Here is a 26,497-nt window from a genome sequence, read left to right as displayed (position 1 = left end):
GCCTATAATTTCCACCTTTTGTCTATTCCATTTGCACAACAGCATGTGAAATTTATTGTCAATCAGTGTTGCTTCCTAAGTGGACAGTTTGATTTCACAGAAGTGTGATTGACTTGGAGTTACATTGTGTTGTTTAAGTGTTCCCTTTATTTTTTTGAGCAGTGTATATTTCAGGGTATAGTTATTCTGGTATCATATGGTATATTTCAGGGTGTAGTTATTCTGGTATCATATGGTCTATTTCAGCGTTTAGTTATTCTGGTATCAGATAGTATATTTATTCTGGTAGCATGTGGTATATTTCAGGGTATATTTATTCTGGTATCATTTAGTTTATTTCAGCATATAATTATTGTGGTATAATATGGTATATTTCAGGGTATAGTGATTCTGTTGGTTAACTACTGTTCTGTAATTTGTATGTCTAGGTGGTCCGGTGGCGTTCTCTCCGGGTAACCTGAGCACCAGCAGCAGTGCCAGCAGCACCCTGGGTAGCCCTGACAACGACGAGTACATCCTCTCCTTTGAGACCATCGACAAGATGAGACGAGTCTCCTCCTACTCCTCCCTCAACTCCCTCATAGGTAGGTACGCTTACTACTGGCCTATGCTACCCTTACTACTGGCCTATGCTACCCTTACTACTGGCCTATGCTACCCTTACTACTGGCCTATACTACCCTTACTACTGGCCTATGCTACCCTTACTACTGGCCTATGCTACCCTTACTACTGGCCTATGCTACCCTTACTACTGGCCCTACACTACCCTTACTACTGACCCTACGCTACCCTTACTACTGGCCTACGCTACCCTTACTACTGACCCTACGCTACCCTTACTACTGGCCTACGCTACCCTTACTACTGGCCTACGCTACCCTTACTACTGAGCCTACGCTACCCTTACTACTGGCCTACGCTACCCTTACTACTGGCCTACGCTACCCTTACTACTGACCCTACGCTACCCTTACTACTGGCCTACGCTACCCTTACTACTGGCCTACGCTACCCTTACTACTGGCCTACGCTACCCTTACTACTGACCGCAGTATCATCAGCTGTCCGGGTGGCTGGTCTCAGACAAGCCCGCAGGTGAAGAAGCCGGATATGGAGGTCCTGGGATGGCAGGGTTACACGTGTTCTGCGGTTGTGAGGCTGGTTGAACGTACTGCCAAATCCTCTAAAAACAATGTTGGAGGCGGCTAATGGTAGAGAAACAAACATTAAATTATTTGGCAACAGCTATGGTGGACATTCCTGCAGTCAGCATGACAATTGCATGCTCCCTCAACTTGAGACATCTGTGAAATTGTGTTTTGTGACAAAACTGCATATTTTAGTGGCCTTTTATTGTCCCTGGCACAAGGTGCACCTGTGTAATGATCATGCTGTTTAATCAGCTTCTTGATATGCCACACCTGTCAGGTGGATGGATTATCTTGGCAAATGAGAAATAAATGCTTGCTAACAGGGATGGAAAACACATTTTGAGAGAGATAAGCTTTTTGTGCGTATGAAATATTTCTGAGATGTTTTATTTCAGCTCATGGAACATGAGGGACCAACACTTTACATGTTGCGTTTGTATTTTTGTTCAGTATAAAATATTTGCTATTGAGCTCAATATATAGAGTTGAGAAAAAAGAACAGAAATTTATTTATTTATTTATCGTTATTTTACCAGGTAAGTTGACTGAGAACACGTTCTCATTTGCAGCAACGACCTGGGGAATAGTTACAGGGGAGAGGAGGGGGATGAATGAGCCAATTGTAAACTGGGGATTATTAGGTGACCATGATGGTTTGAGGGCCAGATTGGGAATTTAGCCAGGACACCGGGGTTAACACCCCTACTCTTACGATAAGTGCCATGGGATCTTTAATGACCTCAGAGAGTCAGGACACCCGTTTAACGTCCCATCCGAAAGACGGCACCCTACACAGGGCAGTGTCCCCAATCACTGCCCTGGGGCATTGGGATATTTTTTTAGACCAGAGGAAAGAGTGCCTCCTACTGGCCCTCCAACACCACTTCCAGCAGCATCTGGTCTCCCATCCAGGGACTGACCAGGACCAACCCTGCTTAGCTTCAGAAGCAAGCCAGTAGTGGTATGCAGGGTGGTATGCTGCTGGCTAGAAAGCAGAGGACATTCTCTCTTCAACAGTTTCAATAGTTGTTGCTTCCAACTCTGTTTTTCCCACAATTGTATTTTTAAATGTTATACAATCAGAACCCTTTTTTTCCCCCGGGGGAGAGCGTGTGTCTCGCGTGTCACAACAGGCACCAGCAAAACAGTTACAGGGGCTGGGCAGACACTTTCATTACAGGAATCTTGAGGATAATGCACTCTACTGTTTGGCCAAATCATGGTTTTAGCCGCCAGAAAAATAGGACGTTTTGAAACTTTTGAGTGAGTTGACCTTGTAATGAATGTTCAGCTCGCACCGATGCAACCAATACATTTTTTTTTTACCTGCACAGCCAGGTCAAAATGGGATTGAATGGTCGCAGTATGGAGCCCTGCCTTCCTGTACTTTTCCCTTTCTCCTGCTTCAATTCCCTCATACCCGTAGGTAAGACTTGTTCTCAACCTGCCATCCTCTACTGTTCAACTCACGAGGGTGCCCCTGGCTCCAAAAGACTGAGTGCTTTTCCTGGTCTCACTGAGGGCTGGCCCCGCTCTGTTTCTCCTATGCCGTGGTGATTGGCAGAGGCCTTGATGCGTCCCGACACTCAGTTTGTGTGTGCGGAGAAAAAGCATTAACTCACGACAACACGAGGGAGGGAGGGAGCGAGAAAGGGGTAGAGAGATGGGGATTCCCTACCTTATGTTGCCATTTAGAGAAATGCCCACTTCACACACCAACTGCCCTTGTATTTGACAATGTACTCAAACAGTGTTTCCCAACTCCAGTCCCCCCAAAAGTACATATTTTTGTTGTAGCTCTGTAGAAACTCACCTGATTCAAATCATTGAGGGCCTGATGATTAGTTGACAAGTTGAGTCATGTGTGTTGTCTGGGCTACAGTGAAAATGTGTGCTTTTGGGGTACTGGAGGACCAAAGCTGGGAAGCACTACTCCAAAAGACGAGGACACGGCTACACACACACACACACACACACAGACAGACAGACGAGTACACTACACACGCATCGCTCCAGTGCACAACTGACCCATGGGAACACACCGCTGCGTTAACTCAGATTAATCAAATAATCCAGTATTAATGAAGTCCATCACAGCCACATCTATGGGTCTTTTCAGGACACAGTGGCATGCGCTTTACCATTGAAGTCTGACGTATAAATGACCAGGAAATGGTTAGAAAATTATTTTTGTATAATAAACAATTCACATTCTGGTAGACGTTTCTGTCGCTACCCTTTTAACCGGTGCGTTTAGCATTCATTCAGGCTTTGTCTAAACCCTTCCCACGCTGCACTGGGCTCCCTCACACCATCATGAGGTCTGATTCATTCTAAACAGGTTGAGTATGATATTGGCCCCACTATGCTCTGTCCAGTTTAGCATCTTACCATAGAATAGGTTTAGTAATTCTATTTCCATTGTCCTTACCTCCCAATGTGCTTGATTCTGACCCAGCTAGCAGTTCATGACATGGCATGCATAAACAAACACCATGGGGCTGTACCATAGAAGGTTTAGCATAGTGCTGACTCGATGCCTAAACATTTAGATATGTTACTTGTTTGGGAGCCATGTTGCAGGAGCACAATTGGGTTGAGTTAGCTAACCCTGGTCAGTCCCACAGAATATATCATTGATTGGGCGATACCTGGTAGTTGATAGAAGTGCTCTTCGTAAAAGGGACAGTCCCAAATCAACACAACAGATGGCACAGAATATGGACTTTTGGGAGAACTACCTCTTTAAGGCCCTGAGAGAGACTAGCGTTCTGTCCAGGGAGTGTACTTGTACAGCAAGCTGCCTCACGCTACAGGAACAGGAGATTCTATTCCCTCCTGAAAATAACAGTTGGAAACGCTTAGTGAATCTGGCCTTTAAGATAAAAAGGAAAATGTCTTACACAGCAAAATACCACCCAGAGCAACCCTACCTACTCTGAGGCGCTCTGATATCCTCCCTGACGTTTCTGTTTGGCCACAGCAAGGACTTGGCTCAGCTTCTCCCTGTGTCAGTGCATTTCAGATGCAAGGAAATGGGTTATATACCGTAGCTTTCAGATGCTGACCAAGACTTATATTGGATTGGGTGTTAAATATGCATTAACAGATGAGCTTTGAGACATTTTTTCTCTGTCTTGTTCGAATACTGCCAGGGGAAGCTCCAAATGTAGCTGTTGTAGTGAGAAATATAGTTTAGGATTTAACCTGGTTGTAAAATAGTGCAGATGTTGCAAAGGTCCTCATACCAGGCCTTGCTGAACCCAATTCAGCCTGGGAAATGATCTGTAGTCAGTCTCTCATGTTGAACTGTGTAGCGTGCTGTGGTGATAATGTGTCTATGCCAGTGAAAACTGGTAGTATTTCCCTGTTTAAATGGCGGGGAAACAGTATTTCACATTCATCACCAGGGCTGTTTACCGCAGCACCTAATCACATTCATGCCCCTGGGCTAGAACCTAATCACCTCTTTACCTCGCTCACCCGCTCTCGCTTACACACACACACACTCGTTTTTTCCCTCGCTCCCTCTCTCTTGCCTGATTACTTGATTGCTTTCTCGCTCCCTCTTTCCCTGTGCTCTCTCTCCTTCTCATGCTTCCGCTCTTGCTTTACCCCCCTTGCTACCGCTCTCTCCCCGCCCTCCCCCTCCAGCTCTCACCTCCCCCCCTCGACCCACACTACAATCTGCTGCAGTACTATTAACCAGAGCTCCCGATTTTTCACACACTGTGTCTCTATGAAATGCACTGGTTAGCCGCAACAGTTCGTGATAGCCTGCCACGCCTCCCCTCACACATCCCTCATTCTACAGCCTCTGGAGGAGGATGTGTGTGTGTCCTGTCTAGGGGTTAAGACCGTGTCCTCTCTGATCCTCGGCATAAAGTGACTCAACTCCCTAAGGACACTTTTCATTCTGTTCGCTATCTACAAGTATGAAGTGCTGGGGGGAGGGAGGGAGGGAGGGAGGGAGGGAGGGAGGGAGGGAGGGAGGGAGGGAGGGAGGGAGGGAAAGAGAGCATTAACAGCTGGATACCTTCACTGCCGGGCGTCGAGACGAACAGAAGATTGCATCAGACAGAGGAAGAGAGATCGTGTATGTATGTTTGAGCGAGGATGGGCACAGCAAAGAAACTAGGGAGAGGGAGTGCTGTGTTCCATGCAAATTGAGAGTCAATATGCCATAATAGTGAACTAGAAGAAGAGGAGGCACTCCTAATACAAAGAGAATGGTGACAGGCAGGTTTAGGCCCGGAGCAAAACAAACTGATGTTGACAGCTCCTTCGTGGCCAAACCCGGTGAGTGACCGTCTCTCTCGAACACTGCTCAGCGGCACTGCAGTGTTCTGTCAGGTTGAGTGGCAGCTTGGAATGAGGGATGACACCGCAGAGAGGACGACAGGAGAGGGAGATAAATAAAATATGGAGGGGGGAGGTAGTCCTGGGTGGAAAGGGAGGGAATAATCGTCAAAGTGAAGACACACTTTCTCACAAACACACACAGACCTGTCGCCCTCGGTAGGTAAAAAAGACAATAGCAGAGCACTTGCTCATTCATATTCCGCATAATGACGACAGTTGGCAGTCATGTTCCTCTCACAATCAGCAATGGTGCAGAAGCCAGCTGCCTTCATTGTGTGTGTTGATTAATGAGTTACATTACCTGACACGGCGGCCATGTTGGCTCCAGCACCTCAGCAGATGACTGAGTGAAGGAGAAGTGAGACAATGGCCAGTCAGTGTGAATGCTTTTGGATGTTAGCTGATGGGTGATTAGCATCAATTGGATGTTAGCGTTTCTATGCTATGATGATGACGGGAATTCAGTGGTTGAGTGTGATCGCTAAGCATGTGTTTGTGTGAGAGAGCGAGAGATTGTTGAATGTTGATGGAAATCATGCCGTGTGCGTACGTGAGAAAATGAGATGGTGAGAAGGTTGGCTCTTATTGATGGTCGCTAATCAAATATTGATGCTAATCATGCTGTGTTTACGTGCTTGTTGAGAATGGGAGACAGAATGTTCACTAATGTATATTGATGGTTTTCACACTGCGTTGGGTCATTAGGTGAATGGTAATTCAATGTGTGTGTGTGTATTGATGGTAATTCATGCTGTGTGCCTGTGTGTTTAACTGTAAGTCACATTGTCTGTGAATGTTGGATCATAATGTATATGGGTAGTCATGCTGTGTGTGTCGTTGCAGGGGTGTCGTTCAACAGCGTTTACACACAGATCTGGAGGGTTCTCCTGCACCTGGCGGCCGACCCGTTCCCAGAGGTGTCCGACCTGGCCATGAAGGTCCTCAACAGCATCGCCTACAAGGTACTAAACATACACACTGTTCTCTCTCCCTCTGTTGTGTGTCTGTTTGTTTGGTTTTCTTTAGGGGTGTTTTATGCGTTGAAAAGGTCATGTGGTTTCATACACGCACACCCAATCTCTCGTTCTCACACACACTCTCCCTCCTCCCTGACATTTTCCCCACCTCGAGACCATTACTTTTGTGCAAATGCAAGGCGAAACGACTCCCCCGGGCCAGCCACTGCAGAGAGGAGAAGCCTGCCGTTACTTAAGGAGGTGTTATAACCACTGTTGCGCCCTCGCGCTGGAGAGAGCCCCCTTGTATTTCCTGCTGCTGACACCACCAGTTCCTCGCAGTCCCCAGAACTGTTCATCTCATCTTTAGGGCTCCCTGCTGAAGCCACGTAAAAAAACAAGACATATTAGATATTACATTGCAATAGACTCTAATGTATGAAACACTGAAACAGACTCTAATGCAGTGGTCACCAACCTTTTCTGAGTCAAGATCACTTTCGCAGTCAAAGCAAGCTGAGATCTATTCCTCAGATGTATTATTTCTTTTTACATTAAACCTCACACATACAGTTTTGTAGGAATGAGGTTTGGGCAGTAGGCCTAATACATTATCACAGCATATTGGCTATATGATTGGCCTGCCAATATTGTATTTCAGATCTCGAGCTTTGATAACAAAATAGATCAGTTGGTTTAGCGCTTGTGAGGGAGGCACTGTTTAGCCTGATTTGAAATAATTTGCTTTTTTATTTTACACCTACCGGCAACAGCTCAACGCGTTAAAAAAAGGAACGCAAACCTTTATCGTTCGTTGGTTTTTCTACAGAAATATTTGGTGATCGACTAGGGATGCCTTGAAGATTGACCAGTTGATCGCGATGTAATGTATAAAACGTTGCAGTAGACTCTGTTTGAAACGTTGCAGTAGACTCTGTTTGAAACGTTGCAGTAGACTCTAATGTATGAAACGTTGCAATAGACTCTAATGTATGAAACGCTGCAGTAGACTCTGTTTGAAACGTTGCAGTAGACTCTGTTTGAAACGTTGCAGTAGACTCTGTTTGAAACGTTGCAGTAGACTCTGTTTGAAACGTTGCAGTAGACTCTGTTTGAAACGTTGCAGTAGACTGTTTGAAACGTTGCAGTAGACTCTGTTTGAAACGTTGCAGTAGACTCTGTTTGAAACGTTGCAGTAGACTCTAATGTATGAAACGTTGCAATAGACTCTAATGTATGAAACGTTGCAATAGACTCTAATGTATGAAACGTTCCAGTAGACTCTAATGTATGAAACGTTGCAATAGACTCTAATGTATGAAACGTTGCAATAGACTCTAATGTATGAAACGCTGCAGTAGACTAATGTATGAAACGTTGCAATAGACTAATGTATGAAACGTTGCAATAGACTAATGTATGAAACATTGCAATAGACTCTAATGTATTCGGAACTGCAACAGACTCTAATGTATGAAACATTGCAATAGACTCGAATGTATGATGCCGCAGTATTTTTAAAATATACAATATGGGCCACTGCTGCAGTCTCAGGAAAGTTATCGTCTCCAGTGTACTCACTCTTTCTCCTCAACACAATCCACCGTCCTGTGCAACTCTTCTCTGAGACAGAAACGGGGGGAAGCCCAGGTAGAAATCCCTGTGCATCTCTGTACGTGTCCCAAAGTGACCCCCTATTCAAGTAGTGCACTACATGGTGAGTAGGGTGTCATTTGGGACGCACATCTCTCTCTTTGTTGTTTCCTGCTCTTTTGATCCGTCTGTAGATGAGCATGGGAGGAACTATCATCTCTCTATTGCAGTGGTTGTTTCATCTCCCGAAGGTTTTCCTTCCTAAGATGTATTTAGGAGGATTTTCTTTTATCAGCCACCCCACCCTCACAATACATTCTACTCCAGGTTCAAATTGACTGATTTAACCTCTAAATGATCATTGCCGTAGAGACTTTTTTTCTCTAACAACTTACCCGGTGAAATGAAAGCTAATGAACAAGCAATGAGATGGAGAAGACTTAAACTGTGTCTGTGATGTGACATACAGACACACACAAACAAATAGTGCACTGTAAATTGTGTCTTCCTTTATTACGCTTATGCAACCCATTCTATCCTACTGAGCCGTTGACTTTATGTTCGTATTCTTAGGGTCTCTTTTTCTTGTTGCGTTGTCGCTAAAGAACCTGCGTGTTAGCATTCCATTGGACGCTGTCTACCATGTGTGTCCTGTTCATGCGACTAATAAAACTTGAAACTTCAACTTTACTCCCGTCAACAAGAAAAAGCCATTTCACACGGATGCAGTGGTTCTCTACTTCCCACTTACCTAGTCCTCACACACTCTTCAGCCTGGCAGCACTTCAAAGGGAAGAACAAAGCGGGTCTACCCACACCTTCACACACACACTTAAAAACAAGTGTCAGTCCAGGTATTCAGTGTCCCGTGCTAAACACATTATTGACTGGAGTGCGTAACAGTTTGGTGCAGCCCGCGTCTGTTAAAGACAGAGCTCTCGACAGCCTTCCATTGACAAGCAGAGAAATTATCTCATTGGTTTAAGTGTCCAACCGAGCAAATCCAATTCTGTTTTAATTAGGATTTTTAGTGCCTAGTTGCCAGGTGCCAAGGAGGATGGAAGTGTGAAACGAATGCAGTCTCTATGTTCTCCAAATGAACATTTAGTGCATTTTTTGGGGGGGGGGGTTACTTAGTCAGTTGTCCAACTGAATGCTTTCAACAGAAATGTGTCATCCGCATTTAACCCCTCTGAATCAGAGAGGTGCGAGGGGCTTTCTTAATCGACATCCACGTCATCGGCGCCCAGGGAACAGTGGGTTAACTGCCTTGCTCAGGTGCAGAATGACAGATTTTTACCTTGTCAGCTCGGGGATTCGATCCAGCAATCTTTCGGGTTACTGGCCCAACGCTCTAACCACTAGGCTACCTGCCGCCCCTTAAGAGGTTTAAGCCTAAAGGTTAATTGGTTATTTTTGTATGTGGTCCATACTTGTGATGATAAGATTGAAGTAGAATTTGGATGCGAGTCTTTGCTACTCTCTCACAGTCTAATATCAGTCGTCCCGGTGCGTTGTGGGTGAATGTTAGCCTGCAACAGGGTTTCTTATTGGACAAGTTCAGGTAGGTCCCTTCCCATTTCAGCCCGTTTGCTTCTGTTTGGTTCCGAATGAATACCCCTTTTTGGTCCCAGATCTGGTTTTCTCTTGTGCCGACTCCTACAGACCACCAGTAGGAGTTAGCAAGAGAGCACAAACTGATCTGGGATCAGGCTTGATGAATGTCTCTTGCACATTTGGGGAAACACTGGTAGAAAAAGCTTTAAAACCCACTGCATGAGATCATGACCTACCCACTCTTCTCAACCCACAATCTCTGGGCCTTACTGCCTTACTCAGCAGAAAATCACCACTCTCACTTCCACAATCCTTCCCCCTCGGTACTCCCTCTAACAATCAGATTGCTCCTTGAATCAGACCACGTCCCCTTCCAACCAATCACACCTCAGTTTGAGACCACTTCACGGGGCTATTATCGTTGATCAGGGAGGTGTTCTGTACTTTTGTGCGCCCGCAGAACATTTAAATCCCCCTTTTGAATAATTCAACACTCACAAGTATAGAGATACTGGCTGTCTGCATCCCAAATGGCACCCTATTTCCTACACAGTGCACTACTTTTCACCAGGGCCCAGTAGTGCACCAAATAGGGAATAGGGTGCCATTTGGGACCTAGCTGCCGTTAACGTTGTCTGCTGCAGAAGCAGTTGGGCCGCAGGTCTCCTGGCCCGCCGGGAAGCCCCTTGTGATAACAGGGTTTATGTATACTCTACAGTATCTCTCTAGCTGTGTGCATTTTGTTAACTTGGCTTTTGGAAGTGATGAATATGTAAGGGAAGTAAGTAGATGGGGGGGGGGGGGCAGGATGTTCCTCAGCGCCGCGTTGGCGTCTCCGTTAAGTGCACCGGTGGCGGAACTGGACGCGTCTGTTCGACGCGTCCAGTGAAGAACTCGGGCAGCGTACAGTTATGCAACAATATGTCATGTTTTGAGTGCATTACGTTAGGAAGCGTTGTCTATGGGGAAACCATACAGCTACGCGGCGAAGATGACTATGTACACACTGGTGGTGGAACGAGTTGGTTTGAACCAGCCGGGCACTGAATGCCATGCAATTATGGGACACAATTACGCAGCAATTCTATGTTCGGCATTACGATGTGCCAGCGTGGTGGTGTGTGATAATTACTTGTTTTCTCCCACCTTATTCATATTTTACTCCTGCGGTTTGTGAAGCCTCTCAGATTAGTGACAGCCCGTCCGTAACGACTGTCATTTCTGTGCTTCTTTTTAATGAAGCGCTCGCCTGCAAACACAAGTAATTGATGCTGCCGCAACCCACACACACAAAATACACACACTACTACTGGCATTTCCAGATGGTAAAGTATGTTTGCTGGTGTTAACTGTATCTCCTAAAGCTAACAAGGTTTTTCTCTCTGCTCAGGCTTTTGTAAACAACTCACTGTTATTCATCAGGTTTCCCTTATTGAGTTTTACTCTCCTCTGGTGAATATCTGTTTCAGTGTATACTGGCGTTGATTCTGTTATTGATGGGTGCAGTACCGGGAGGATTTCAAGGTGTCTGGCTGTTGCTGGTGTTGTTGTGTAGATCATGTGTTGAAGGGTAATATGTTGAAATACAGTAGAAGTTCACCCAACTGTCCAAGTTACTGAACATAGTACAGTAAGTTTCCTTACAAAGTGTGGTTTAGCCTGTTTGCTTATGTTGCATTGAGCTCTTCATGGCTATTCTCATTCCTCACTTTTTGTACTCCTGCTCTCTCTTCTCTCTTCTCCTCCTGTCTCTCCGTCTCTCTTCTCCTCCTGTCGCCGGTCTCTCAGGCCCTGTCTCTGTCTCTGTCTCCCCAGGCCACTATAAACGCTCGGCCCCAGAGGATCCTGGACTCTGGCTCTCTCACCCAGTCGGCCCCCGCCAGCCCCACCAGCAAGGGGGCACACATCCACCAGGCAGGGTGAGTGACATGCATGCGCTCACACACACAAGACGCACGCTCAACTCATATTACACACAGTCTTCATATTCTTAACCCTACCAGGATATTGGCGTAGCAGACACACACACACTACTTTAGGTCCACCATCCTCATTTTCTCACCAATGCTCTCCTGCCCCCTACACTAACCTCCCTCTCCCCCCATATCTGCCTCTTCCCCCAGTGGTTCTCCCCCCATGCCCAGTGCCAGCAGCTCCAGTCTGACCAACGAGGTGCCCAAACCCCCGACACGCGGAGGAGAACAGCCCCCCACGCGACCCCCCTACACCCCCACGCTGGGCGGACAGGCCCCCCACTCCCACCAGTTCCCCCGCACGCGCAAGATGTTCGACAAGGGGCCCTCCGGCTCTGAACAGGTACCCTGACATCTAAGATCTCCTTTCTGTTCAACTTGATGTTCGACAAGGGGCCCTCCGGCTCTGAACAGGTACCCTGACATCTAAGATCTCCTTTCTGTTCAACTTGATGTTCGACAAGGGGCCCTCCGGCTCTGAACAGGTACCCTGACATCTAAGATCTCCTTTCTGTTCAACTTGATGTTCGACAAGGGGCCCTCCGGCTCTGAACAGGTACCCTGACATCTAAGAACTCCTTTCTGTTCAACTTGATGTTCGACAAGGGGCCCTCCGGCTCTGAACAGGTACCCTGACATCTAAGAACTCCTTTCTGTTCAACTTGATGTTCGACAAGGGGCCCTCTGGCTCTGAACAGGTACCCTGACATCTAAGAACTCCTTTCTGTTCAACTTGATGTTCGACAAGGGGCCCTCTGGCTCTGAACAGGTACCCTGACATCTAAGATCTCCTTTCTGTTCAACTTGATGTTCGACAAGGGGCCCTCCGGCTCTGAACAGGTACCCTGACATCTAAGAACTCCTTTCTGTTCAACTTGTTTCTTAAAGGAGAAACGTAAGAACATTTTGAGGGACAGCAACTTTTCTTAACTTTCTTCCGAAGTCTATAGTAAAGGAAGAAGTGGCACTTGAGAAGAAATGTAGTCTCTGGACTCCACTTGCATACCCATTTAAACCAGAATTTTATGCTAATTACCTCAATTGCTCAATTAAGGCTTCTGTATAATTGTTTTTGCTTAATTTGTCAATTTCGTCTGTTTGATTCATTATTTTTGTTTTGGATGATCTTTTACAGTGAATTCTGAGACTGTGGGGGTGTGTATTGGTGGTAGTGTGTTAAAATTTGAATATTTGTAATTGTCTGTGTGTGTTTGCGCGTGTGTGTCAGGCCGGGGATGATGCAGATGACCCAGGAGGTCACAAGGCCTACATGAATGCCAACCTGTCTACAGGGCTGTGTGACTGGAGCGCCAAGTACTTTGCTCAGCCTGTTATGAAGGTACTGTACTACACTTCTCTCTTTCTATTTTCATCCCTCTTTCTTCCTCTCTCTCACACGCTCTCACATACTCGCTCTCACATTCTCTCTCTCACCGTCTCTCTTGCGCACACACACACACACACACACACACACACACACACACACACACACACACACACACACACACACACACACACACACACACATAAAACTGTAGTGTGTCTCAGTACCTGTTCAAGGAAGCTGTTAAGCCTGTTACAGCACCTGACCTTCTTTTGATGGTCAGAGGAAGCAGCTGAGTCATGTGTATGGCTGTCTCCACACACACACACACAGACACACACACACACACACACACACACACACACACACACTCCAACACACAAAGTTGCACATACGCGTGCGCACACACACACACACACACACACACACTGTGTCCTCACACACACACATTCTCACACACACACGTGCCTTGGCAATGCAGTTATAGGAGTCGCTACACCCAGCTAGGGCTTTTTTCATTCGATGTCATGCCAATTAGATTATTTGCCCATATCCTGCAGCCCTAGCTGGGACCCAGCATCAATGCAGCCTCTCACCTTGACACACACACCTACACACACACTCATCAGCTCTGACTGAGGCAGGCCTTAGTGTCTTAGCACTGTAGAGATGTACAAGCAAACAGTGATTTGCACACGCTATTTCCTTTATTTAATCATTCTTTTTCTCTCCCCCCTTCGACTCTTTCTCTCTCTCCCCTTCTACTCTCTCTCTCTCCACCATCCCTGTCTCTCTCCCTGTCTCTCTCCCTGTCTCGCTCCATCCCCCTCCATTTGCCCCTCCCTCCACCCCTCTACATGTTATGTCACTGTGAGTGCTTGGTGGTGATTACCAGAGCATATGAATCCACATGCGGTTGCAGCTGCAGTAGCAGTCAGTGGCTGTGTCCGAAATGGCTCCCTATCCCCTATAAAACGCACTATGGTCCCTGGGCAAAAGTACATAGGGACTAGGGTGCCATTTGGGATACAGTCAGTGTGTGGCTGCTCTGTTAGTGTTTAGTATTCAGAGGGCAGAGCAGGGAGCCTGGTGGGGCATGTACTTAATAAGCAGCAACACTCTGGCCTCACAACACTTCACCATTACACTCCATTACAGCCTTTCTCTGTACATTACCAGCCCTGTCCATAATGCTAATGGTTACAGCTATACACACAGGGACACTCCATAGAAATGTGTGCGCACACACGGACGCACAGAAACAGACATGCACACACATCCACTTAGAAACACACATCTACACAGAAATGCACGCATGCACAGACACACACGTACACACACAGAAACACTCAAACTCAATCCCTTCCTTGCCCTCTGCAATTACACCAGAGGACCTCCATTGATGTTCGCTAATGATTCTCTCCCTGTCAGGGACTAAGGGATGGAGGAAACCCTCAACACAGCCTGAGAGGCAGTCCTCAAAGAGAGGCGATGGATGGATGGAGAGCGAGGGAGGGAGGGGTTAATGAATGGATAGAGAGGGAGGAGAGAAGATAAGCAAGGATAGAGCTTTTAACACTTCAAGCCTACGAGGCGATCCTCTTCATTTATCTCATTAACCCATCATTCCAAAGAATGGGATGACAGAAAGAGAGGAGGAGGAGGAGAGGGTGAGATAAGAGAGTGTTAGATGGGCAGGAAGAGGATGAGGGTGGGTTGAAACGTGGGAGAGAATACTTAGCAGCCTGAGAATCAACCATGTTCATTTAGTCCAGTAGCAAGAAGCTCTTGTCTTTATACAAGACCATGAAGGAGTATAATTGGAGGAGAAAGAGGGGAAGGGAAGCAAGTGTGTCTTCCTCTTTTAGCTCTGTAACCACTTCCAGTTTAGACATGCTTCTGCCCTATTTAATCTAATAGAAATAAAACATGTACAGTTGAAGTCAGAAGTTTACAGACACCTTAGCAAAATACATTTAAACTCAGTTTTTTACAATTCCTGACATTTAATCCTAGTCAAAATTCCCTGTCTTAGGTCAGTTAGGATCACCACTTTATTTTAAGAATGTGAAATGTCAGAATAATAGTAGAGAGAATTATTGATTCAGCTTTTATTTATTTCATCACATTCCCAGTGGGTCAGAAGTTTACGTACACTCAATTAGTATTTGGTAGCATTGCCTTTAAATTGTTTAACTTGGGTCAAACGTTTCAGGTAGCCTTTCACAAGCTTCCCACAATAAGTTGTGTAAGTAACTGAGTCAGGTTTGTAGACCTCCCTGCTCGCACACACTTTTTCAGTATTGCCCACAAATCTTCAATAGGATTGAGGTCAGGTCTTTATGATGGCCACTCCAATGCCTTGACTTTGTTGTCCTTAAGCCATTTTGCCACAACTTTGGAAGTATGCTTGGGGTCATTGTCCGTTTGGAAGATCCATTTGCGACCAAGCTTTAACTTCCTGACTGATGTCTTGAGATGTTGCTTCAATATATCCACATACTTTTCCAACCTCATGATGCCATCTATTTTGTGAAGTGCACCAGTCCCTCCTGCAGCAAAGCACATATGATGCTGCCACCCCCGTGCTTCACGGTTTGCAACATCCCCCTTTTTCCTCCAAACATAACGATGGTCATTATGGCCAAACAGTTCTATTTTTGTTTCATCAGACCAAAGGACATTTCTCCAAAAAGTACAATCTTTGTCCCCATGTGCAGTTGCAAACAGTAGTCTGGCTTTTTTATGGCGGTTTTGGAGCAGTGGCTTCTTACTTGCTGAGCGGCCTTTCAGGTTATGCCGATATAGGACTCGTTTTACCCTGGATATAGATACTTTTGTACCCGTTTCCTCCAGCATCTTCACAAGGTCCTTTGCTGTTGTTCTGGGATTGATTTGCACTTTTCGCACCAAAGTACGTTCATCTCTAGGAGACAGAACGTGTCTCCTTCCTGAGCGGTATGACGGCTGCGTGGTCCCATGGTGTTTATACTTGCATACTATTGTTTGTACAGATGAACGTGGTGCCTTCAGGCATTTTGAAATTGCTCCCTGGGGTCTTAGCTGATTTTCATGATGTCAAGCAAAGGGGCACTGAGTTTGAAGGTAGGCCTTGAAATACATCCACAGGTACACCTCCAATTGACTCAAATGATGTCAATTAGCCTATCAGAAGCTTCTAAAGCCATGACATCATTTTCCAAGCTGTTTAAAGGCACAGTCAACTTCTGACCCACCGGAATTGTGATAGTGAATTAATCTGCCTGTAAACAATTGTGGGAAAATGTACTTGTGTCATGCACATAGTAGACATCCTAACCTACTTGCCAAAAATATAGTTTGTTAACAAGAAATTTGTGGAGTGGTTGAAAAAGGAGTTTTAATGACTCCAACCTAAGTGTACGTAAACTTCCAACTTCAACTCTCTCTCTCTCTTTCTCTCTCTAGATTCCAGAGGAGCATGATGTGGAGAGTCAGGTGAGGAAAGAGAGGGAGTGGAGGTTCCTGAGGAACGCCCGCGTTCGAAAACAGAGCCAACGCATCACACAGAGAGGTGACACACACAAACACTATGCGTAGCTACACAAATACGCAGATACACTATGCATATCTACACACACACACACTTGTGTAGATTTGCTGTCACTCACCCACAGTATAGATGAAAAAAACTGTGCCCATGCACTGTCACACATACCGTGGCAGAGGGATAGGGAGATATTTGAAGAGTGAAACAAACCAGTGAGGGGACCGTGAGTATGCATATGAAGTTAGAGTGGGAGCGAGGATCTATTGGAAACCCCCCTTGTTCCAAAAGCTCTGCCAGACGGGTCTCTCTGTGTCAGAGAGACACTCCCCCCACACACACACACACACACACACACTACACAAACACATTAAAGACCCCAGGCTTCAGCGCATCTCCCCAGCTCCCCCTTTGAAGTCAGAGCCTGCTCAAACAGAATGGCTAACACTCCCACGTCACTGCCAGCTCCTACAACACACACGGGCGTACGCACACTCACACACACAGGACATACACACACAGGACACACACACACGCTCACGAGTCCATTGGCGTCAGAGCTGAGGCTCACATACGCATGTATCGCTCTCTCCGCTTTTAACCATCCCTTTCTGCCATCCTCTAAAGTTGAGAGACTAAAAGATCAGGGCTGCCCTCATTCATTCTCCTGCCTCTGGGGAGATGGACAGACAGGGGAAGGGAGGGGGTACATTTAAAAAGAAAGCGAGAGAGACCGATAGGGGGAGTTAGAGGGTGACAAAGAATAGAGAGGGAGGAGTAGAGACTGAGTGAGTGAGAAAGGAGACGAGTAAAACATGATAGAGGGTCAAGAGTGGGGAAGAAAAAAGAGGGCAGGCAACAGACAGGAGAGAAGAGTGTCGGAACAGAGACAGGAGACAGGAGAGCCGGGGAACAGAGACAGGAGAGCCGGGGAACAGAGACAGGAGAGAAGAGAGCCGGGGAACAGAGACAGGAGAGCCGGGGAACAGAGACAGGAGAGCCGGGGAACAGAGACAGGAGAGCCGGGGAACAGAGACAGGAGAGCCGGGGAACAGAGACAGGAGAGCCGGGGAACAGAGACAGGAGAGCCGGGGAACAGAGACAGGAGAGCCGGGGAACAGAGACAGGAGAGCCGGGGAACAGAGACAGGAGAGCCGGGGAACAGAGACAGGAGAGCCGGGGAACAGAGACAGGAGAGCCGGGGAACAGAGACAGGAGAGCCGGGGAACAGAGACAGGAGAGCCGGGGAACAGAGACAGGAGAGCCGGGGAACAGAGACAGGAGAGCCGGGGAACAGAGACAGGAGAGCCGGGGAACAGAGACAGGAGAGCCGGGGAACAGAGACAGGAGAGCCGGGGAACAGAGACAGGAGAGCCGGGGAACAGAGACAGGAGAGCCGGGGAACAGAGACAGGAGAGCCGGGGAACAGAGACAGGAGAGCCGGGGAACAGAGACAGGAGAGCCGGGGAACAGAGACAGGAGAGCCGGGGAACAGAGACAGGAGAGCCGGGGAACAGAGACAGGAGAGCCGGGGAACAGAGACAGGAGAGTCGGGGAATCAACCTCAAAGGCTTCTAAAAAAACTGATTGAAGTCTGTTTTTCACTGTTTTATTTGTGATGAAAAGCGTGATGAGTTTGCTGAAAGCAACAATACAAGGTTTCCCGCTCGCAGTATTGAATTTTGCATGGTAGAGAAAACGACACAGACAAGACTAGCTTTTAATGAACACCTTTTGAGCTTTTGATCACCAAGTACAGAGTCGGAAGTCCTTGCCAAGGTCTTGCTAGGCTAGATTAAAAACCTTTTCCTCCGGTATTTCTTTTGTTCCCGACTTTATGAAATATTTTTTCCAATTAGTATTTCCTCTCTGAAATTCCTGACAGTCCACTTTGAGACATTCCAGATAGCCGAAGTACACCTTGACGACACAAGTGATGCTTATCATGGCAGCGTAGCCAGACCTTTTAGACGAGGATTGTAAATGTGACTGTAGGACTATTGAATAGGGCTCTCACTAGCAAATATTCTGGTCTTTATGGGAGTTACAAGAGGGTTTTCATCCAAACATATCTTTACTATCGTGATACCACAGTCACACGCCCATATAAATACAGACCGCTTGACTTATTTTCATGAATTGATGAAGCCAAATAATATATATAGATTGTATTGTTTGACCGTTTACGTTTGGTACATTTTTATTTTTCTATGACTGACTGTTTGATTCTTGTTTGGTGTCAGGTGACTGATAGTGCTCGGTGTCTCCTCCCCCTCTAGGCGTGACCCGTCTGGACGACCAGATCTTCATCAACCGTAACCCTGGCGTTCCCTCCGTGGTCAAGTTCCACCCCTTCAACCCCTGCATCGCCGTGGCAGACAAAGACAGCATCTGGTGAGAGACTGCCGTCTCGTTCGCGAGGCCTCAGCTATATTTGAAGCTCGTTATTGACTGTCTCATATGAGTCTGTCCCTGCACGTAATGCTCTACTTTGGCCAGAGACAAACTGCGCCTTCAGAAACTATTCACACAAGGAGCACTGCAGTATATGACAAATAGGAAGCCGTTCGAGATGTGTCCATTGACTGTGTTTGTTTGCTGATCTGAGAGGACTGGATATGTGGAAACAAGCCATATGGTGTGGGTTATTTGTGTTCATCTCTGTGAAAAGAGTTGAAAGTCATCAGAACCAGGTCATTCAGACACATGCTGTAGTGGCAGCCCTGAGAAAAGTCTGTCCCCTATCAGGGCCATGACCCAGACCAGTGACGTACAAAGAGACATAGCTGGCAGTGCTACAGACACTTTGTTTGATGTATAGTGTTGGAAGGGACTGAAGTGCCGGAAGGGACTGAAGTGCCGGAAGGGACTGAAGTGTATATGTTTTTCTGTAGTTTCTGGGACTGGGAGAAGGCGGAGAGGTTGGACTATTTCTACAACGGGAACCCTCGCTACACCCGCATCACAGCTATGGAGTACCTCAACGGACATGACTACTCCCTGCTGCTCACTGCTACAGGTCAGACACACACACACACACACACACACACCTATTCACTGTACACACCTATTTACTGTACACACAGGCAGGTAGCCTAGCGGTTAAAGAGCATTGGGCCAGTAACCGAAAAAGTTGCTGGTTCGAATCACCAAGCCGACTAGGTGAAAGATTTGCTGCCGTGTCCTTGAGCAAGGCACTTAACCCCAATTGCTCCTTTAAGTTGCTGTGGATAAAGTAGAATATAAATTATCCCCCCTTCGATCATCTCACGAACACACACATACACTCAGACTCAATCATCTTGCGCGTCACAGAGACATATGCAAGCACACACACACACACGTAAAAAAAAATAGAACAAACATAGAAAAAAAATAGAACAAACATAGAACAAACTCCCAGTCAGTCAATCACTTCAGCGTCACCCAATCGAACTAAATGCAGAAACTAAATGGACCCAAGTTGCCTCAATTCAAGGACACCATCAATTTGCAGTAAATAAATGTGCATGTTTTCATTCTCCTAGACCTTGAAGCCTTAATAAGCAAGCCTCAAACGCCTACCTCACATCCTCAGACAGGAACGCGCACGCACACATTGTTCCCTGGGTGAAAAATGCACTCTTAAATAATTATAAAAGGAATTAAGTTGGCAGCATTATGTTGAATTGCTGGAGAGCGCCATTCTGTTCACTTTATTTCTCATGTGAAACCAATTATCGCAGGGCTGTGTTAAAATGCTTTGCGGCTCCAAAGTCATATACAGTCATGTGGTTTTGTCTGTCATTTTAAACATGGCCATTCATTTACCCTGGTTTGCGATCCTGTCTGAATACTTTCAAAATACATCCGTATTTGAGGTTCTTCCCTACCTTGACGTGAAGGATTGAGCACGATGAGTCATTACTTCTAGGAAGAACAGAGTGTACATTGAAACATGGCTACCTAGGCTAAGTGGCTCAAAACTGAACGCTCTGGGATTCTTTGGCAATCTGTTCAGGAGGACTAGAGAAACAAGACCCTGTTAACACGGCCTTGAACTTAGTTTCAGTTTAGTCTGCGGTGCCTTTGTACAATGGGTGGCAGGGAGCATGGTATTTGTGTGTGTGTAGGCTTGAAAGCAGTGGGAAGGTGCCAGGCTTGAAGGGGAGGCACAAGCGCATTGTATTGTACATATGAGTTTGTTAAGTTGAAGGAGGCTAGAGGCTGAAGAGACAATGTCAAATTGCTTGAAAGTTGCTTTGTGTAGACCCAATGTAAGAACTTTTGTTCAGAGATTTGTTAAGAGATGCATGTTAAGGGATAGGATGCCTCCCGAACAGCAACCTATTCCCTATACAGTGCACCCATAGGGCTCTGGTCAAAAGTAGTGCACTATCTAGGGAATAGGGTGCCATTTCCATAGACTGTGCTTCTGTTGTGTTCTTTCGGCACTCTTAGGTCACGGACGCGCTCGAGGCCATAGTGGTTAATGCAAATCCATGTGCACATGCTTCGTCTCTCATGGGCACAAAGGGAGGAAGTGTTTGCAAGTGTAAATATGGTTGTTGTTAGCGACCTCTAACCTTGTATGATAATATCTAACATTTTTTTCTCTTTACTTTTCTTTCTCTGTCGGCCCCCCTTCCTCTCTTTCTCCAACCATCCTCTCTCTCTCTTTCTCTCGCTCTCTTTTTTCTCTCGCTCTTTTTCTCTCTCTCTCTCTTTTTGTCTCTCTCTCTCTCTCTCTCTCTCTCCCCCCTCCTTCTCTAGATGACGGGGCGTTGCGTATCTGGAAGAACTTTGCGGACCAGCGGAACCCCGAGATGGTGACGGCGTGGCAGGGCCTGTCCGACATGCTCCCCACCACCCGAGGTCAGCCATCCTCCAGCGCCCACAGTAAAGACCACGTTATTTACCCCCCCTAGACCCCCTCCGTTTATCAGCCTAGACCCTCAGTGTACCGCCACATCGACCTCAGTTTTACCCCCCGTCCCACCACCACCGCCATACAATACAACCTTTACCCATTCCCAACCACCCCACTACCCCAAACCCTCAATCCACCGAGTCCTCGTGTCCACAATCATTCAAGTCCCCCCTCCTCCCCACCCACTCAGAATTCAGACCACCATCTCCCCACATCCCCTTTCCACTAATTCTCCAACCCCCTCATATTTCCCACTCTACATCTGCCAATCGCTTGTCTATGTTCCTCTCTGTATTTCTCTGACATGTGGCCATTCAGAGAATTATAGGCTATGCTTATGGATGGCAGGTGCAGGAAATTGGCTGCTTCATTCTGCATTCATTCATTCATTCATTTGTCAGGGACGATGTGCAATGTTTCATACTAATCTAGGAATTTATTTTGATGCAGATCACCAGTTTTGGTGCAGTATAGGCTTGAGTTAGAATTGCGTCGAATCAAAACAACGTTTATTGGTCGCGTACACAGTTTAGCAGATGTCATAGCGGGTGCTGTGAAATACTTATGGTTACTAGCTCCTAACAATGCAGTAAACTGTAAAGAAATGAAGCGCGTCGGTATGAATCTAATTAACAACCCAAAAAGCGCTGTAAACAGTAATCCAAACGCAATCTGTACGTATGTACACCAGATGACTTTCCACCAGATATACGAAGAATGCTATGTACAGCAATAGATATATTAAGAGTTGAGCTATGTCAGGAATCCAGTATATGAATAAGTATGCGGTGAGTATAAATAGTGTAACTAAAATGTACGGTAGTAGAAATATATAAGAAGTGTGTGAGTACATACAGGTCAAGGATGAGCTGTTGTATGACATTCAATACATAGCTGAATCACATTCAATTATTATCTGGGGGGGGCGTGTAGGAGGAGGGCAGGTGAGCGCGCTAGCTGGTTGGACGTTAGCTCTGACAGCTCTGTGTAGAATCATAGAATGAGACACGCTCTGGGGCAGCAGGTAGTCTAGTGGTTAGAGTGTTGGACTAATAAGCGAAAGGTTGCAAGATCGAATCCCCGAGCTGACAAGGTAAAAATCTGTCGTTCTGCCCCTGAACAAGGCAGTTAACCCACTGTTCCTAGGCCGTCATTGAAAATAAGAATTTGTTCTTAACTGACGTGCCTAATTAAATAAAGGTAAAATAAAAAATGAATTATATTCTTATGAGTGTATGTGTGTTCTGTGTGTCCCCCTTAACAAAGATGAGCAGCGTCCCTGCTCAGGCAGGGCGACACACTTAACTAGCGTCACAGGGAGAGCTGTCAGGTATTCCGCAATCAGGATTTAGCAGGGTAACCGCCACTTTACCTTGGAGGTAGAGAAGGGTAGAGAATGGTAGAGAGGGGTATGGAGGGTCTGCACAGCTCGAGCTTGCGTTGATACAGCTAGCGCCGTTCAAATGAACAGATGCCATCGTGAGATCATCGATTTGTAACTGCTTCAGAAGCACAAACGCAGACCTTCCAAATCTCCCCCATCTCCATAACACAGGCTCTCCCCTCCATTCAGTAACTTGTGTCGGGTGCTATTCCTCGTCATTTTGCCTCCTTTCATTGAGATCTTCTAACTCTGGCTTGCTACTTTCCTGCTACGTTGACTTTGTTGGTTTTATGTTTCATCTTCCTCTAGCAGAACAAGGCTGCCAGCTCCTCCACAATGTAATAGTTGTATTGGTGTTAATTGTCACTATGCTATATGCAGTTAGTCCTGTTGTATCGCAGTACACCCACGGACACACACACATTCATGTGCGAAACATGCTCTTTCCATGATAGACTGACCAGGTGAATCCAGGTGACAGCTATGATCCCTTATTGATGTCATTTGTTAAATCCACTTCAATCAGTGTAGATGAAGGGGAGGAGACCGGTTAAAGGATTTTTAAGCCTTGAGACAAATGAGATATGGATTGTGTATGTGCGCCATTCAGAGGGTGAATGGGCAAGATAAAATATGTAAGTGCTTTTGAATGGGGTAGTAGGTGCCAGGCGCACTCGTTTGTGTGTCAAGAACTGCAACGCTGCTGGGTTTTTCATGCTTAACAGTTTCTTGTGTGTTTCAAGAAGGGTCCACCACCCAAAGGACATCCAGCCAACTTGACACAACTGTAGGAAGCATTGGAGTCAACATGGGCCAGCATCCCTGTGGAACGCTTTTGACACCTTGTAGAGTCCATGCCGCTACGAATTGAGGCAGTTCTGAGGGCAAAAGGGAGTGAAACTCAATATTATGAGGCTGTTCTTAACGTTTTGTACACTCAGTGTACATACATACATACATACACACTCATTCACACTCGCATACGTGAACACCAACCACACGTGCATTCAACAAGGTACACACACTTGTCTTCCCTGTGGTACAGGGGATTTAGACTCTTCTGCCCTCCAGGCTTTTGGATGAGATATATTATCTGCATCCCAAATGCACCCTATTCCCTATATAGTGCACTACTTTTGGCCAAGGCCGTAGGGTGCATATACACTGCTCAAAAAAATAAAGGGAACACTTAAACAACACAATGTAACTCCAAGTCAATCACACTTCTGTGAAATCAAAAAAAAGTGTCAACTGTCCACTTAGGAAGCAACACTGATTGACAATAAATTTCACATGCTGTTGTGCAAATGGAATAGACAAAAGGTGGAAATTATAGGCAATTAGCAAGACACCCCCAATAAAGGAGTGGTTCTGCAGGTGGTGACCACAGACCACTTCTCAGTTCCTATGCTTCCTGGCTGATGTTTTGGTCACTTTTGAATGCTGGCGGTGCTTTCACTCTAGTGGTAGCATGAGACGGAGTCTACAACCCACACAAGTGGCTCAGGTAGTGCAGCTTATCCAGGATGGCACATCAATGCGAGCTGTGGCAAGAAGGTTTGCTGTGTCTGTCAGCGTAGTGTCCAGAGCATGGAGGCGCTACCAGGAGACAGGCCAGTACATCAGGAGACGTGGAGGAGGCCGAAGGAGGGCAACAACCCAGCAGCAGGACCAGGACCGCTACCTCCGCCTTTGTGCAAGGAGGAGCACTGCCAGAGCCCTGCAAAATGACCTCCAGCAGGTCACAAATGTGCATGTGTCTGCTGAAACGGTCAGAAACAGACTCCATGGTATGAGGGCCCGACGTCCACAGGTGGGGGTTGTGCTTACAGCCCAACACCGTGCCGGACGTTTGGCATTTGCCAGAGAACACCAAGATTGGCAAATTCGCCACTGGCGCCCTGTGCTCTTCACAGATGAAAGCAGGTTCACACTGAGCACATGAGCACATGTGACAGACGTGACAGAGTCTGGAGACGCCGTGGAGAACGTTCTGCTGCCTGCAACATCCTCCAGCATGACCGGTTTGGCGGTGGGTCAGTCATGGTGTGGGGTGGCATTTCTTTGGGGGGCCGCACAGCCCTCCATGTGCTCGCCAGAGGTAGCCTGACTGCCATTAGGTACCGAGATGAGATCCTCAGACCCCTTGTGAGACCATATGCTGGTGCGTTTGTCCCTGAGTTCCTCCTAATGCAAGACAATGCTAGACCTCATGTGGCTGGAGTGTGTCAGCAGTTCCTGCAAGAGGAAGGCATTGATGCTATGGACTGGCCCGCCCGTTCCCCAGACCTGAATCCAATTGAGCACATCTGGGACATCATGTCTCGCTCCATCCACCAACGCCACGTTGCACTACAGACTGTCCAGGAGTTGGCGGATGCTTTAGTCCAGGTCTGGGAGGAGATCCCTCAGGAGACCATCCGCCACCTCATCAGGAGCATGCCCAGGCGTTGTAGGGAGGTCATACAGGCACGTGGAGGCCACACACACTACTGAGCCTCATTTTGACTTGTTTTAAGGATATAACATCAAAGTTGGATCAGCCTGTAGTGTGGTTTTCCACTTTAATTTTGAGTGTGACTCCAAATCCAGACCTCCATGGGTTGATAAATTTGATTTCCATTGATCATTTTTGTGTGATTTTGTTGTCAGCACATTCAACTATGTAAAGAAAAAAGTATTTAATAAGAATATTTCATTCATTCAGATCTAGGATGTGTTATTTTAGTGTTCCCTTTATTTTTTTGAGCAGTGTAGGATTTAAGATGGAGTGTAGCTATCTGGAGCCTGTTTTAAATGCACAGCCAGTAGTGGAATATCTCTGTTTTTGATCCGGGCGTGTCAGTGGTGTTCATTTGGAAGATGTCATGCTGGGGAAACTGTGGCCTTGTTCTTCCACTGCTCATTGTGTCTGTCGGTCTCGTCTGTCTGTCAGACTCGCACAAACTAATACACAGAGAGAGTGCGTGTGCGAGACTGTATGTATGCGTCAGAGTGAGTGTGTGTGTCTGTGCATGTGGGGGTCCTTGCTAACGGTGTGACGTGCTGGGGCTGATGTGCTTCTGACTCTCCTTCCCCCCTCCCCGGCGCCTCCCCATCTCCCTCCTCCTTTCTGCTCCTCCCCTTGCAGGTCTGGCCAGGCGGGTCTCCATCTATCTTGACAGGAGTAAGGGACAGGGAGGTGAGTGCTGCCGTCGTCTTTCCCTCTCGCCTGACTCAGTGTGTTGCACAAACTCCAGCAGTCTGCCCCTGCACTACTTCTTCCTCCTGTAACCTGACCCGTCCATCCCTCCATTCGACGACCCCCCCCCCCCCCCCCCCCCCCAGGCCTCCCTTTCTTCAGTATCCCTCTCTCCACTGGCCAAAGCTGGTATCGTGTATTCCTACCAGTGGTCATGTACAAAACAGACATGAAGGGTGACAAACTCTGCCCAGACGACTTTCACACACAGATATAGCGTGATTGTCATTTTAGTTTGCAGGAATTGTTTAAAAGAAAAATACCCTTATGAATAAATGATCACAAAAAAACGTTTGTGTAGACGTAGTTAGAGCAATGCTTCAACTCCAGCGTGAACGTGCCGTTTCTGGTTCTATCGGCCCAGTATCGTTGCAGGGTTGGAATTACAGGAGTTCCGGTGGGAGTCGTTTAGTAATCGGGGAACCCCCATTAGTCTTACAACTGTCAACACGGCACCCCCATATGGGTTATAACATATTATATTTAGGGCATCCTCAATCATCTAATTAGAGGATCAT

At 46.7% G+C, this 26,497-nt stretch overlaps 1 protein-coding gene across 8 annotated transcripts in view; it reads left to right on the top strand.

The window, feature by feature from the left end:
• The window catches only part of LOC129839645 (regulatory-associated protein of mTOR), a 181,314-nt gene that overhangs the window by 143,019 nt on the left and 11,798 nt on the right, over positions 1–26,497 (top strand). For 2 of the 8 annotated variants that reach the window (XM_055907182.1, XM_055907181.1), the window contains exons 21-30: positions 429–584; positions 6,360–6,478; positions 11,411–11,541; positions 11,746–11,938; positions 12,824–12,934; positions 16,367–16,472; positions 18,725–18,839; positions 19,340–19,464; positions 21,198–21,323; positions 25,869–25,919. In XM_055907182.1, coding sequence (XP_055763157.1) covers positions 429–584; positions 6,360–6,478; positions 11,411–11,541; positions 11,746–11,938; positions 12,824–12,934; positions 16,367–16,472; positions 18,725–18,839; positions 19,340–19,464; positions 21,198–21,323; positions 25,869–25,919 — 1,233 coding nt within the window. The remainder of the gene's footprint in view (positions 1–428; positions 585–6,359; positions 6,479–11,410; positions 11,542–11,745; positions 11,939–12,823; positions 12,935–16,366; positions 16,473–18,724; positions 18,840–19,339; positions 19,465–21,197; positions 21,324–25,868; positions 25,920–26,497) is intronic. The other 6 variants (XM_055907185.1, XM_055907184.1, XM_055907183.1 and 3 more) reach the window with 6 other exon arrangements.

The sequence above is a fragment of the Salvelinus fontinalis genome, chromosome 40 (genome assembly GCF_029448725.1).
Source record: "Salvelinus fontinalis isolate EN_2023a chromosome 40, ASM2944872v1, whole genome shotgun sequence".
Taxonomy (NCBI): Eukaryota; Metazoa; Chordata; class Actinopteri; order Salmoniformes; family Salmonidae; genus Salvelinus; species Salvelinus fontinalis.
This window is presented reverse-complemented; position numbering and strand designations above follow the sequence as displayed.